General features: G+C 42.1%; 1 protein-coding gene across 2 annotated transcripts in view; it reads left to right on the forward strand.

Moving 5' to 3' along the window:
• Positions 1-15,249, forward strand: part of LOC140360211 (protocadherin-1-like) — a 53,587-nt gene that overhangs the window by 25,862 nt on the left and 12,476 nt on the right. For both annotated transcript variants that reach the window (XM_072445415.1, XM_072445416.1), the window contains exon 2: positions 10,428-11,256. In XM_072445415.1, the coding sequence (XP_072301516.1) occupies positions 10,447-11,256 (810 nt within the window). In that variant the 5' untranslated portion in view covers positions 10,428-10,446. The remainder of the gene's footprint in view (positions 1-10,427; positions 11,257-15,249) is intronic.

Consider the following 15,249-nt stretch of genomic DNA (forward strand, 5'->3'; position numbering starts at 1 on the left):
AATGTGGACTGGACAATATACTTGTTAAACGTGTTCAAAGAGGCAGAAATGTAAAGATCATTTCCAGTGTTGTGTAAAATTGAGAATGACAGTTGATGAATGGATGAATTTGTTTTTTACTTTATTGTTTCAAATGCAAAACATACATTTGCTGATTATTTATTCGTGTAATATTGTATCAAATCCTATTTTCAATTATTTCAAGTTATTTTTGTCATCTTCTGTTACTGGTCGGTGGCTAACGAGCACAGAATGAACAACCAGTTAATAACTGGAAAATTTCTCTCTCTCTCTCTCGACTGACTCTGTCACAAAAGTCTAAAGAATAAAGCCTAAAGAATTACACAGACACTCATAATAATAAAAAATGCGTGACATCACTCAAAATACAAGAACATATAGTGCCTGCGTGACATAAAATCATTTATTGGCCGCATAAAGTTGTGTTATTTTAACGTATTTAATAGCTGTTTATTTTTCACCTGCAGTTTTACGTTTCAGTGCTTTGGCGTGACATTAGAACACGTGTTAGAATGGACAAGTTAAACAATTAACTTAACTAGAGTGTCTCTCCCTCTCTCTCTCTCTCTCTCTCTCTCTCTCTCTCTCTCTCTCTCTCTCTCTCTCTCTCTCTCTCTCTCTCTCTCTCTCTCTCTCTCTCTCTCTCTCTCTCTCTCTCTCTCTCTCTCTCTCTCTCTTTTGCTTGACTGGCTCTGTCACAAAAATCTAAAGAATAAAGTCTAAAGAATAAAGCCTAAAGAATTCCACTGACACTCATAATGCCCAAATTCATTTAAATGGGGAAAAAGTAAGATAAGGAAATTTCATTGTTGCAACGCAGGTAGATCCAGAGGATGATACAGAAGAAAAGAACAGATCACTTATAGGAAGTCTGAAAAACACTCTCAGTAGAAGATCTCCTATAAACAAAAGATAAGATATATTATCTTATCTTACTTTTAACTAACCCATTTTTTATTAATGTATTAATTAATTGGTAATTAATCTAACCCAATTACAATCTGACAAGTCATATTATATAATTGTTCACAGAATTATGAGGAAAACTGTCAAGCATAATATGGTACCTTTAATGCTATGCTAGTAATCATAGCAGTGCTAGCTCGCGTGAAGAAATAGGGAATCTTCTCTTATAGACCTACTTGTTTACAAATGCTAGCTTAGCATCTATGTTTCTTATTTTTCTCCTCTGTAATTTTGTTATATATTTTTGATATTTGTTGCTATTATATATATATATATACTGACTCCCAAAAAGTAAATCTTAAGTTTGATGGTTGGCTGGCTTCTTGTCGCTAACTTTAAATTCCTCGTTGTCTCGCTAAAGAAAATTGAGTTCTGTCACCAGGAGTTTGTCCACTTGATAGAATTCAATTTTCTTGCCACAGAAACATCTTTCTAACAATCGTAGTTGTCTGTTTTTTTGATGATTTTTTCTACTTCTTTTTATTCTTTTCTTCTCTTATGGTCCCGCCTCGTGCAGTTTCACCCCGAGCACATGCTGTGTCACATTTCCATGCTACGTGTGATATTTGGAGCTCACTTAGGGCATGTGTCAGTCACAAGTCACGCAACTAACCGCTAACCATTTACCTCATGACATCACCCGGTTTAGCCTTTAGTTCCTCCTTTTATATCCACTACTTCCTATTTCTTTTGCGGTCAAATATTTCCTGTTTAAACATGCAAATAGTTGGCTGGCTCTGTTAGCCTGCTATGCTAGGAACAGCATCGTGTGAAATGACCCCGAAACGACCTCGCCATTGCTCGGGTCAAGTTTTTACGATTTTCTAATTTGGACTTTATTTGGTGTATTTTTTACCCGTTGAACATATAATGATAGTTTATACCAATCGAACAGGTATTTTTTTGAGGAAAGTAAGAAAAGTGGAAGAAAATGACAGGAAGTGACATCACACAGGCGCACTCGTCCCAGACAAAGTTTATGTATAAAGTACAAGGAGAAACTACTGCACTTTTTTGACATTCTAAACAATATTCAACAAAATAAAGGCATATATCTTCATCTGTCAAATAAAAGACAATTGTGACGTCCCAGTGTTTGCGGGGTCATTTCCTAATGTCATGTCATAGATTACAAACAGGAAGTGAAATTATAAACCTAACCGTTTAGCAAAATTTTAAATATACATCACTTTTTTTCTCATTATTTCCACCTGAATATCTTTACATATTTCACTACTAACTAATACTTCAGGACTGAGATTTATGAGGCACAGCAAACTTTAAAACGTTAAAACAGCGTGCGTATCCAGGACATAAAACACCAACAGCAGAAACGGTAGATGGATACCTGTGGAAATGAAGAATAAAAACCCTCAATAACAAGGACAAGGATGGAGCCATTTTGTCTTTTTTTGATAGTTTGTCTTATGTCCAGTGGCCGTTCTGCTCCTGGACGTCTGGGCGGGTGAATAGCTCGGTGGGTGGGTGTTTGGGGGGGGGACACACAGCGCTAGCACGGTGGGACAGTTGTAGTTTATTGTCATGCTAACGCGCGGACCCCGCCTCTCGTCTCGGTCTCACACGTTTGGCGTTTGACTTCACACCAAAACAAACAGGTTCAGCCACACGCGCCTCGCTCTGGCATTCAACGCTTGTCACAAAAAAGGAGTTTGAAACGCCTCTGGACACGTGAACGTCGGATCCGATCAACCGCAACCTTTTTTTTTAACGGTCTGGTTGGCTTTGTAGGTCATTTTTTGACGGAAAAGTCTAATGTTGTAGAGCCGTTTAGAGACTATTTTTGTTCTCCAGATCCAGACAGTAATTTGCTGTAAAGGTGCATTACGTAACTTTTGTCCACCTCCTTTTGTCTCTGGCAGGCTTTTAGATCGAGATCCGTCTTAACGTATTTTGGACGGGGTATTTTAAAATGTGGACGGCCATTTTTAAGTGCAGGGACGGGGCCATTTTAATAATAAATCTTAGAAAAAAAGGGAATATTATCATTAAATCGGGCCGGGAAGTGTTTGACAATAGTCCGCCATTACACTTTACTGTTTACAAGCGAAAATGTGCATGCTGCGCGCTGATTGGTCAACGAAATGTGTGTGCTTGGCTCTGATTGGCTGCCGAGCCTTTTTTTCGCCTAGTCGTCCCTCGTCGCCCCGGACAAAAGGATTTGAACGGGGCGTTTTCAAATCTAAAACCCTGGTCTATGGACATACTTTGTTACAATATCATACTTAGATACATTAAGTTTAAAGCCATATTGTGAAATGTTCCATGTAGAGCAATAATAAAAGGTACATAGTGCACCTTTCGTGTTATCACTTCAAATGACTTGCTTTTCTTCCATCAAAATTCAAATGAACCGTGCACTAAAGTGTCTTCTATAAAGTACACATCTTTTTAAAGCCAAAACGCACTAAAACGTCCTGCGACTGTAACACAACACATACATCTCCAGAGTGACTTACTTGTGTCAGACGGTTAAAGGTGTTTCCAGAGACTGTCCCTTTGTGGCATGAAAAATCACATATGTAAAAAGACAGTTTTATTCTTATTGTTGTAAAACCCGACGTTTCTCAAAACGTTGTGCCAGTTTGTCGTCCTGCGGTGAGACTCTTTTGTCCCGTGTGGTCTGATACAGCTCAAGATGAAGCTCGAGATGATCCTGAAACTGTTTAAAAGGTCAAATTTGGTTTCGTTCGTTGTGAGTATCTCGTTTCGACACCAGCTTCAGTCTGGATTCAAATCGGATTCATGATACTTCCGGAATGCTCCAGAATGCTCCAGAATGCTCCAGAATGCTCCAGAATGCTCCAGAATGCTCCAGAATGCTCCAGAATGCGTGGGTATTCTATAGGCTGCACGTACGTTGCGGCTCCTCTCGACCCTCTTCCTTTCGTCTTGTTAAATATTTACTTGAACGCGTTGTCCATTTCCGCTCGAATCTCCTGGTGCTAAGAAAAAATGTGGGAAAAGAGAACATCCTCGCCTCGGCCCCCGGTGGATTCTCTGTTTTTTTCCTTCTTGTTTCTTTTTTCCTCCTTAAATCGTGGGAGCGTGGACGTCCTCCCGCTTCTCGCTCCGCTGAGATAAAACCGCTCGCGACTTTTTGGCCTTTCCCAAACTCTCACTATTTACGCGTTCCACAGTGTTTGACAGCGGCTGGGACACTGAACAGGAAGCACAGACTCACCGGGGACCCAGCGCAGCAGGGGCCCCGGACCGGTCTGTGCGTGGGGGTCCCACAGACTCACCGGGGACCGAGCGCAGCAGGGGCCCCGGACCGTTCTGTGCGTGCGGGTCCCACAGACTCACCAGGGACTGATAGCAGCAGGGGCCCCGGACCGGTCTGTGCGTGCGGGTCCCACAGACTCACCGGGGACCGAGCGCAGCAGGGACCGGCCCAGGACTAAACTGCAGTTAAACCAGGACTAAACCAGGACTAAACCAGGACTAAACCAGGACTAAACCAGGACTAAACCAGGACTAAACCAGAACTAAACCAGGACTCGATCAGCTCCAAACACACGTACAGTTTAAAGCTGGTGTCTTGCTTCTGACTAAAGCCTGAAATCTCTTCAAGTCAAATATTTGTGATAAACTCAATATATTTCCATTTTGTCTCCTTTAGTTTCAGTCTGAATGTGTGACAGTGTGTGTGTGATTGTGTGTGTGTGTGTGTGTGTGTGACAGTGTGTGTGTGATTGTGTGTGTGTGTGTGTGAGTGACGTGTGTGTGTGTGACAGTGTGTGTGTGATTGTGTGTGTGTGTGTGTGAGTGACGTGTGTGTGTGTGTGACACGTGTGTGTGTGTGTGTGTGTGTGTGTGTGACACGTGTGTGTGTGTGTGTGTGTGTGTGTGTGTGTGTGTGTGATTGTGTGTGTGTGTGACAGTGTGTGTGTGTGTGTGTGTGTGAGTGACGTGTGTGTGTGTGTGAGTGACGTGTGTGTGTGTGTGTGTGTGTGTGAGTGTGTGTGACACGTGTGTGTGTGACACGTGTGTGTGTGTGTGTGTGTGTGTGAGTGACGTGTGTGTGTGTGTGTGTGTGTGTGAGTGTGTGTGACACGTGTGTGTGTGTGTGTGTGTGTGTGTGTGACACGTGTGTGTGTGTGTGTGTGTGTGTGACACGTGTGTGTGTGACACGTGTGTGTGTGTGTGTGTGTGTGACACGTGTGTGTGTGTGTGTGTGTGTGTGTGTGTGTGACACGTGTGTGTGTGTGTGTGTGTGTGTGAGTGACGTGTGTGTGTGTGTGTGTGTGTGTGTGTGAGTGACGTGTGTGTGTGAGTGTGTGAGTGACGTGTGTGTGTGTGTGTGTGTGTGTGACACGTGTGTGTGTGTGTGTGTGCGTGTGTGTGTGTGTGTGTGTGAGTGACGTGTGTGTGACAGTGTGTGTGTGAGTGACGTGTGTGTGAGTGTGAGTGACGTGTGTGTGTGACACGTGTGTGTGTGTGTGTGTGTGTGTGTGCGTGCGTGTGTGTGTGTGTGTGAGTGACGTGTGTGTGTGTGAGTGACGTGTGTGTGAGTGACGTGTGTGTGACAGTGTGTGTGACAGTGTGTGTGTGAGTGACGTGTGTGTGACAGTGTGTGTGTGAGTGACGTGTGTGTGTGTGTGACACGTGTGTGTGTGACACGTGTGTGTGCTTTTCCTGGTTAATATTCAAACCTGTCTCTTCTAAAACAAACACACACTTTGGACTCACAAAACGCTCCAAAAACACTTGACTCGAGCGTCTTCGGGTCAGATCTGAATAAACAGGTTGAACAGAGAGTTTTATGCAAAGTTTGAATCCGGTTTGATCCAGGGTCAGTTCTGGATTTAGCCGTGTTTGGTCCTGGTTTAGTCACATTCCGGTTCTTTAGTTCTGGTTGTGTAAAGCTGGGTTCAGGATATGTTAGTCTGACTCAGTTTGATCCTCTAAGTCCTTGTTTTAGAGTCACTTTAGACCTTTTATAGTTTAGTTCTGGTTGTGTTGTTCACTATTTGCCTGTCAAATTCCAGTTAATTCCTGGTTTGGCTCAGATATAATCCAGGCTTTGTCCTTCCCGGATTGTTGTCCTTGTTTGTTCTTGGTTTAGTCATGATTTTCTTGTTCTTGGTTCTCAATCTAATCATGATTTAACCTTAGTCTGTTCTGGTTCAGTAGTTTCATATCGACTTTCACCGAATTCAGTCCTGGTTTAGTCCTGATTAGTCCTGTTTTGATCCTGGTTCACTCTCCTTCTCTCCTCTTTGTGTCCTTGTCAACACATCCCATTAAAAAAGCTTTCTTCCCACGGCTGCTCTTCGCCTTGTTTGCGTTGTCCGAGCCCGGGGGTTGCTACGGCGACGTGAAATGCCACGGTTGAGAGGTCGGAGGTTGAGGGTCGTCACTCGGCTCCGGACAAAAGCACACACATTTACAGCAGAGATTAGGGACACTAGCCCAGACGGCAGCTGAAGGGAACAGGAAGGACAAGCCTCTCGGAATGGACTACTGCAGTTTAAAGTAGTTGTTGTTAGAGGTGAAGTAGTTTGTGGTAGAAGTACTTATTGTTTGTGGTAGAAGTACTTATTCATGGGTTTCGGAATAATGACAATTAGGACGGTTGCCAGAGCGTGATAATGTTTGAATGAGGAGAAGTCCTCAAAATGTTGCATATAACAGGAAGTTCAGGAGGTTCTGTAGATGACATTCAGAATTTTTACAGAACTTCCCCTGTAAGAGCTCAAAACAAAATTTAGTTAAAATAAAAAAAAGACAATTGCAATAGTTTTTTTCTTTTTTTTTTAACTAATCTGTTTAAAAAATATTATTATTATTATTATATAAATATTAGTATTATTATACTGTGCTTAATTAAAAAAAAATGCAATTGTATAAGAGATTTTTTATGCGAGTTGTTTTTTTAGTTATCTGTTTTTTTAAGTATTATTATTATACTGTGCTTAATTTAAAACAATAAAATAATTGTCAATTAAATTATTATTATTATTATACTGTGCTTAATTCCAAATGTTTAAAAAAGTGCAATAAGAGTTTTTTTTTTTTTTTTTTTTTAAATTATTGTTACACTGCCTAATCCGTTTCTGTACCTACTCCGTGTTGCAACAGTGGAATTCCATTGTGGTACAAGTAAAGGTCATCTTATCTTTAAGTCTACACCTCTGCTTCATATTCAGTTTGTACTTGACGTCTAAAAGAAGAAAATGAAGTAAACACCTGTAGAAAAGCAGATAAAGACCAGAACACTGCAGCTTCACACATTTATCACTGAAACACACTTTGGGATCACACACAGCTGAACTGAAGAGTCGCCTCGTCGAAAAAAGACGTTTCTGAGTCTGAGTGTTGAGGAGAATAGTGTTCCTTTAGGCCCTGTAGTGTCCTTTATCTCCCCCTGCCGTTAGCTGAGCTCGGCACAGTCGCAGCAACAACGAGGAAACGACGTTCAGTCTCCGATTATGTGTTGATTTGAGCGAAACAAAAGCAAAGAAAGACATTTTACATCCGCAATTCTGCCACTCACTTCCACCTGAGGGTCATTTTTAGACTTAAAAACGACGTGAGTGCCTCGATAACCTCGATCGTAGCGTGGAGTGCGGTAACTATTGTCGCATAATTAGATTGATGGATGGATTCAGACGGCTCCGTAAAGTTATAAAATATGTTTGAATAGTCGGTAAGAGCAAACGGTGTGGAAAGCGTGAAAAGAATGGGAGGCTGTAAATTCAAAATGACACATAGCTTTGGGCGTTTTTGCTTAATTCATTGCCTGTAATAATTTAGAAAATGTTGAAATTTTAATGCAGGAAAATGTTTTATTCTGTCTTCTCAATGTCATTACCTCTGAGAGTTTTGAGCCTTTTTAATCTAAAAATGTGTAGAAAATGATTTTGGAAATAGTCGGAAGTCAAGTGGAATGTTATTTTAACGTATGAGGGTTAAACTTTGACTCTGAACAGCAGCAGCAGCAGCAGACGTTGTATTTATTGTAAAATTCATCTTAAAGGGCCTGTGCTTGCTGTCTTTTTTTTTGGCTCTAGCACAGACGCATTGTAAAGGCAGCTTTTAGGGTCAAAGTAAGACCACTGTGCGCTGTCTACATCTAATCATAACGGGTTTTTAATCATGTACGAACCAGGAAGTAACGCTGGTGTTAGCGTCGATGGCAAAACACTGCTCAGACCTCAGAAATGTGTGAAACGTGCCTAAAAAAACACATTTACGGTGCAAGAAATGCAAAGTAAAATGAACTATTTCTGTTTTTCGCCTTTTATTTTTTTTAACTTACAATTTATATAACCAAAAATAACCCATTGAGAGCGCTAATCTCTTTTCCATGTGATTTTTCAAGAGCCTTTAAGCCTCATTTTGCTCCGCCCATTTCTGTAGCGTTAGCCGGCTCGGCGTTGTATTTGTTCACAATGTAAATTAGCCACGTGCTCTTGGGTTACGGGCGGTCGTTTGCATCCCCTAATCCACATGTAAATACGGGCGTGTCTTTGACGGAGGTGTCCGTGCATTGAGCTGACGAGGCTGAATCTGACCCCAGCAGAGTGTGTGTGTGTGTGTGTGTGTGTGTGTGTGTGTTTGTGTGTGTGTGTGTGTGTGTGTGTGTGTGTGTGTGTGTGTGTGTGTGTGTGTGTGTGTGTGTGGGGGGGGAATTTTCAGGATCAATTTCTACAAGAATTGGGGCCATTCTGCTTCCAAAAGAATCACAACAACAACACGTTATGGTTATCAGGTCGCTCTCGTACAAGATGATTCATTTCAAAACTATCTTGCCAACCACAATCCCAAAAAATATGATTCAATTTCGGGCTGCAATCCAATCAAAATCACAATTTCAGTTCAATTATCAAATGGCAAAGACTGCATTTATATTGGTAACAGAATGACAGAACCGTTTACTTTTTTGGACCTCTACCAGTTCATATTACAGTCTTTTCTCAAATATTAATGCTCGTGGACGTGTTTGAACCTAACTCTGGGCGGAATCCTACTTTTTTTTCCTGCAAATCTACCGTATTTCCCGCTCTATAAGGCGCACTTAAAAGCTTATAATTTTCTCAAAAAATTACAGTGCGCCTTATATATGGATTAATTCTGGTTGTGCTTATTGACCTGTGGTACACCTTTGTTTTGCTTAGTGCGCCTTATAATCCAGTGCGCTTTATAGTGCGGAAAATACGGTAATCATAACTGGAATACAGGTCAGAAAAACCGCAACTAGATTCTAAAGTAATGCAGTCTTAGTCAGTTTTTTTCTAGTTACAACAACAACATTTCCCCTTGTGTGGACATTAAAGGATTATCTTATCTTATCTTGTTATGCACCAAAACAGCTCCAGGCCAGATCTACATAAGCACTTACCTCAGGCTAAACCAGGACTAAATTAGAACTAACCCAAACGCTAATTAAGGATGCATTTACACACCACATACACAATTGGGACTGAACTGGGTTTAGACAAGCACAAGACCAAACTGAGTCTCTGAACTGGGCTCAACCAGAACAAACAAACCCAAACCAGAGCTAAACCAGAGCTAAACCAGGTCCAAACCAGGTCCAAACCAGGGCTACATTTGAACCTATTCTGAGCTGTAAGTTGACCATTGCAGCGTTACCCTCCCCTTGACCCATATAGGGACCAGAGCCACCAGTTTGGACCCCCGCTGTACAGAAGGGGCCCTGCCGCCGGGGAGGAAGACATCAGGTGTGCCTAAGAATTTAACGTCTGCTGCACATCAAGGTGGAAACGTCGACCCATAAAATTAATGAAGCGTAAAAAATATGCGTACTGTAATATTGTGGCTAACTCTCACCCACAAACAAGGGTCAGGTGTTGACAAAGTGCACACGATATGGAGTAAAAGTACTGCTGTTACTACTTAAGGCAGTCCCTTGTAGTCTTTTGGCGCCCTGCTGCTTGAGTTGTGTCCTTGGGCAAGACGGTTCACTCATTTTTGTCTGTTTGAATGTGTACACGGGGAAGCCAAATACTATTACTACTATACTACACTCCGAAAACAGAAAACAGAAGTCACTGCCTGTTATAGAATGAATTGGAAGCTGTCGAAAAGTTGAAAGAAGAGGCGTGAGGCTTGAGTCCGAGACCTGGAGGAATGAACCCTAAGACATTGCGATCGTACGTGCATTCCAGTCTAGGGCGGTCCAGTCTGACTATGCTTCCGTTGTAAGGAGTAAAGTACCTCTGATGACATAGATCGAGATAACGAGAGCTGAGCTGGCACAGTTCTGTCTGAAGGGAGGAGCTACTTTGAGTGTTAAAACGTATTCACTCTTTAAACTTTTGAAACAGAACTCGATTTTATTTTGCCACGACACCTTCCTGGAGGACTGAGGGATCACGCGGACATTTTCAGAAAACACCAACCAAAATTCCATCCGTTTTAACGTTTCTTTTTCTCGTTTTCTTGTCTTGCAGAGTTCAGAGGGGCGGAGTCATGGCTGCGTCCTCCTCCCTACATCGCTTCCTCCTCCTCCTGTCCTCCATCTTGTTTTTAACCCCCTGTCTCGCCGCGCCCACCGACATTTTGTACCGCGTGCCGGAAGAGCAACCTCCCAACTCCCTCATCGGCAGTTTGGCGTCCGACCAAGGCCTTCCCGACAGCGGACACCATTACAAGCTCGAAGTGGGCGAGCCGTATCTACGAGTCGAAGGCATAACGGGCGACATTTACACCACGGAAATCCCGATCGACCGCGAGACCCTGAAAGATTGTCGTAATCTTTTCGAGGACGACAAATGCTTCCTGGAGTTCGAAGTGTCCATAACAGACCTGGGCAAAGGCATCCCGAGGTTGATAGAGGGTCGTATCGAAGTTCTGGACATTAACGATAACACGCCGCAGTTCTCTTCTCCCATTTTGACGCTTTCCATACCGGAAAACACGCACGTCGGCGCGCTCTTTTCAATCCCGATGGCCACGGACAAAGATTCAGGCATCAACGGAGTGGAGAGGTATTCGCTGAGCACCAGAGACAATGTCGAGCAGCTGTTCAGCCTGCAAGTCGCCATGGATTCCGGCGAAAAGGTCCCGCAGCTGGTGGTGATGGGGAATCTGGACAGGGAAGCCAAAGAGTCGTACGATATGAACATTTTGGTGGTGGACGGCGGGACGCCCGAGAGGCAGAGCAGCGCCTTGTTGAGGGTGATCATAACAGACCAAAACGACAACGCGCCCAAGTTCGAGAGAAGCCACTACGAGGCCAACCTGCAGGAGAACAGTCCGCTGGGGCACTCCGTCATACAGGTGGGTGCAAGGGACAAAGAAAAGCATTTCAGGTCTTGTTTTGGGGAGTATTTTAGCTGATACAGACTAACAGAAAACATATTTATTCATGTAGTAACTTAAGGCAAGGCAAGTTTATTTGTCAAGCACATTTCATACACACAAGGCAATTCAAAGTGCTTCACACAACGGGAAAAATGCATTCTAATCACAAAGAAACGACAGACCACATACATACACATTCCAGACACTCTTTCCCATATTTATTTGACATTGCCAGCACGACAGGCGTCTCCGGGGTGGACACATCACTTTTAGATTGATTCTTTCCCATATCAGCGCGCTATCTGCAAACTGCACACGTCTGACAATAGACACTTTTTTGTGTTTTTTAGTCAGGCTTTTTATTCGGTGCTTTTGAGTAAATCATTCCTTTTCTAATAAATGAAATATAAGTGTCGGGAGCAAAAGTTCCCAAAAGGAGTTTTAAAGTTCAAGTAGAAAAGGACAATTCTGTCATTTAACATCGGTAACAAATCATGTGTTCTCACTTCTTAAAGTCTGTGATCTAGGTTAATGTTCTTGTTCATGCTAAAAAATAATAAAATGAACACGGGCCTATGATTAAATTTAACCATTTGTTTCTATCGGTATCGGCCAGGCCTTTTTTTGTTTTTTTTCGGCATTCTCCGGACCACAGCTCGGCAGCCAATCAGAGCCAAGCACACAAATATTGTCGACCAATCGGCGCGCAGCATGCAAATTTTCACTTGTAAACAGTAAACTGAAACGGCAGACTATTGTCAAACGCACAGTGGCAAAGGCGGTTAGCGTTCTTGCCTCCCAAGAAGGAGATCATGGGTTTGATTCCCAGACAGACCAACATCACAAGATTTCTCTGGGTGGAGTCTGTATGTCCTCTGGCTCCTCCCACCGTCCAAAGACATACATGTGTTAGGTAAAATTGGCAACTCTAAATTGGCCCTATGGACAGGTGTTGAAAATTAGCATATTCTGCTATAACACTTAAAACATTGCATCTGGTCCTTAAATAAAAAAATGCCTCCTGGCCCAATTTAATGGTAATATTCCCTTTTTTTCTAAGATTTATTAATAAAATGCCCGTCCACATTTTAAAATACCCCGTACAAAATACTGGAAGACGAGTCTCTATCTAAAAGCCGGGTATCGGCTCCAAATTATCCATATCACTCAGTATTTTCTCAGTAATATCGGTATGGTTTATTCTCTTGATATTTCATCGCACTGGAAGAACCTTAGCATATTTTCCCACTTTGCCTGTTCCAAACCCCTATATTTGCCTGTCTACACTGAACGTCTGCTCTGATCTGAAAGTGTATGTGACAGAGTGGAAATAGCCCATAGGCTCAGGAGTGGGCGACCTCCCTGCTGAATCCAAATGACTACATACTTCACAGTCTGATTGATTAATAACAGGCTCGACTTTCTGACGACCTGCTTTAAATTTATTTAAGTCCTCTCCGGTGAGTCGTGTATAATTAGAACTTAGTCACAACTTCCCTGACACCTGTCCGTTCTGATGAAGACCGAGCGGAAATGAGGCCTGTTAAAAGAGTTTGACCATCTTTACTTTTACTACTACCACTACATCTTCCACAACTACTCCTACTACTACTACAACTACTACTTACTGGATTACTATGTAGTATGAGGTCCTCCCGCCAATGTATTTGTTGCAAGTTCCAAAAAACAACAGCAAAAAACAGTAAAAAAAAAAAAATACTGCAATTATCCTGCTGTGGAGTTATTGTGTATTGTGATATTTCCTGCAGCAAAATATTATACATCAAAATGTGTTATTGTGATAGGCCGAACTACTAATACTAATACTGCTACTGCCACTAAAAGTACTCAACTATCAGCATCAAAGTAGATCTTGTATAGTTCTAGAAATGTTTTATTTATATCAGAACTAGTATAAGGCATGTTAATGTTAATATTATTATTTTTGATTATTTATATTATTATTATTCATTATTCATTTTGTTTATGATATATAAAAGATACCATCAGTGACATAGACTCAACAATGATGATCAGAAAGAAGGGCTTATGTTATGTGCATATCCTTAACACTGATCCTTACTCAATAATAAAACTATGATATATTATTAATTTGGTTGTTGAACAGTAAATATATTGTATCCTATTATAAAAAGTTGAATAGTCTTGAAGAGCAACAAAGACTTGATGATTCAGTCTTACTTTACTATTCCCGGATCATGATGTCGCTTTATTCACACTCAAATCCAGTTTAAACATTTAAATCCGGGTTCTTGATTTTCAAACTGCACATTTAGAGTGTTCACACCTCGAGTTTTTCAGTTTTTCAAAGTGAAACTGATGCAGACCGCCCGAGCGCAGCCAATCAGAGCGCTACGTTTGACTTCTGGGTCGACGAGTGAAAAAAAGACTTTATTATTGGCTGCAGCCTCATTTTCTATCACAACGTGCTGTTTTTTACCATACCAGACTCTTTGGGGTAAAATACAAAAGAAAGTTGCGTACCTATATTTACCACTCATTGATTGCGCACGGTGGCAAAGGCGGTTAGCGCTCTTGCCTCCCATGAAGGAGATCATGGGTTTGATTCCCGGAGCAGACCAACATCACATGATCTCTCTGGGTGGAGTCTGCATGTTCTCCCCGTGTTACCGTGGGTTCTCTCCGGGTTCTCCGGCTCCTCCCACCGTCCAAACACGTGCATGTGTTAGGCAAAATTGGTGACTCTAAATTGGCCCTAGTGAATGAATGTGAGAGTGAACTGTCTGTAATGTCCATGTCTCTGTGTTGACCCTGCGACGAGTTGGCCACTGTCCAGGGTGTTCCCCGCCTAAGGCCCAAAGTCACTGGAATAGGCTCCAGTCACCCGCGACCCCAACAAGCGGTAGAAAATGGATGGATGGATGATTGTATTCGTTTACATTAATAAGTATTAGTGTCTAGTTAATGTTCTCCCTGTGTTTTTTGAGGACAGCAGGTGTGTCGGTGCACACCATCGGCTGCTTAACAATCTGAACGGAGAGAGGAGAGATTACAGGGCCGGGGTCAGGGCCGGGGTGAGGGCCCGGGTGCGGGAGGTGAAGCAGGGCGTGGGAGAGCGCTGTCCAGTCACACATTAACCCAACACTTCAACTTTGAGCCACAGTTCAAGCAGGAAATGTGTCTCAGAATGTCCCAGACTAAACCAGGACTGAACCAGAATGTAACGAAACTTAGTGCAAACTAGTCTGAAAAGTACGAGCAGTAGTAGCAGTAGTATTAGTAGTAGTAGCAGTAGTTGTAGTAGTTGTAGCAGTAATAGCAGTAGTAGTAGTAGTAGTAGTAGCAGTAGTAGTAGTAGTTGTAGCAGTAGTTGTAGCAGTTGTAGCAGTAATAGCAGTAGTAGTAGTAGCAGTAGTAGCAGTAGCAGTAGTAGTAGTAGCAGTAGTAGTAGTAGTAGTAGTAGTAGTAGTAGCAGTAGTAGCAGTAGTAGTAGTAGCAGTAGTAGTAGTAGTAGCAGTAGTAGCAGTAGCAGTAGTAGCAGTAGTAGTAGTAGTAGTAGTAGTAGTAGTAGCAGTAGTAGCAGTAGTAGTAGTAGCAGTAGTAGTAGTAGTAGTAGTAGCAGTAGTAGTAGTAGTAGTAGTAGCAGTAGTTGTTGTAGTTGTAGCAGTAATAGCAGTAGTAGTAGTAGTAGTAGCAGTAGTAGTAGTAGCAGTAGTAGTAGTAGCAGTAGAAGTAGTAGCAGTAGCAGTAGTAGTAGTAGTTGTAGCAGTAATAGCAGTAGTAGTAGAAGTAGTAGTAGTAGTAGCAGTAGTAGTAGTAGTAGTAGTAGCAGTAGTAGTAGCAGTAGTAGTAGTAGCAGTAGTAGCAGTAGTAGTAGCAGTAGTAGCAGTAGTAGTAGCAGTAGTAGTAGTAGCAGTAGTAGTAGTAGTTGTAGCAGTAATAGCAGTAGTAGTAGTAGTAGCAGTAGTAGCAGTAGTAGTAGTAGCA

Source organism: Eucyclogobius newberryi, unplaced genomic scaffold (genome assembly GCF_026437365.1).
Source record: "Eucyclogobius newberryi isolate DKJ021-1_F unplaced genomic scaffold, fEucNew1.0.hap1 SCAF_143, whole genome shotgun sequence".
Taxonomy (NCBI): domain Eukaryota; kingdom Metazoa; phylum Chordata; class Actinopteri; order Gobiiformes; family Gobiidae; genus Eucyclogobius; species Eucyclogobius newberryi.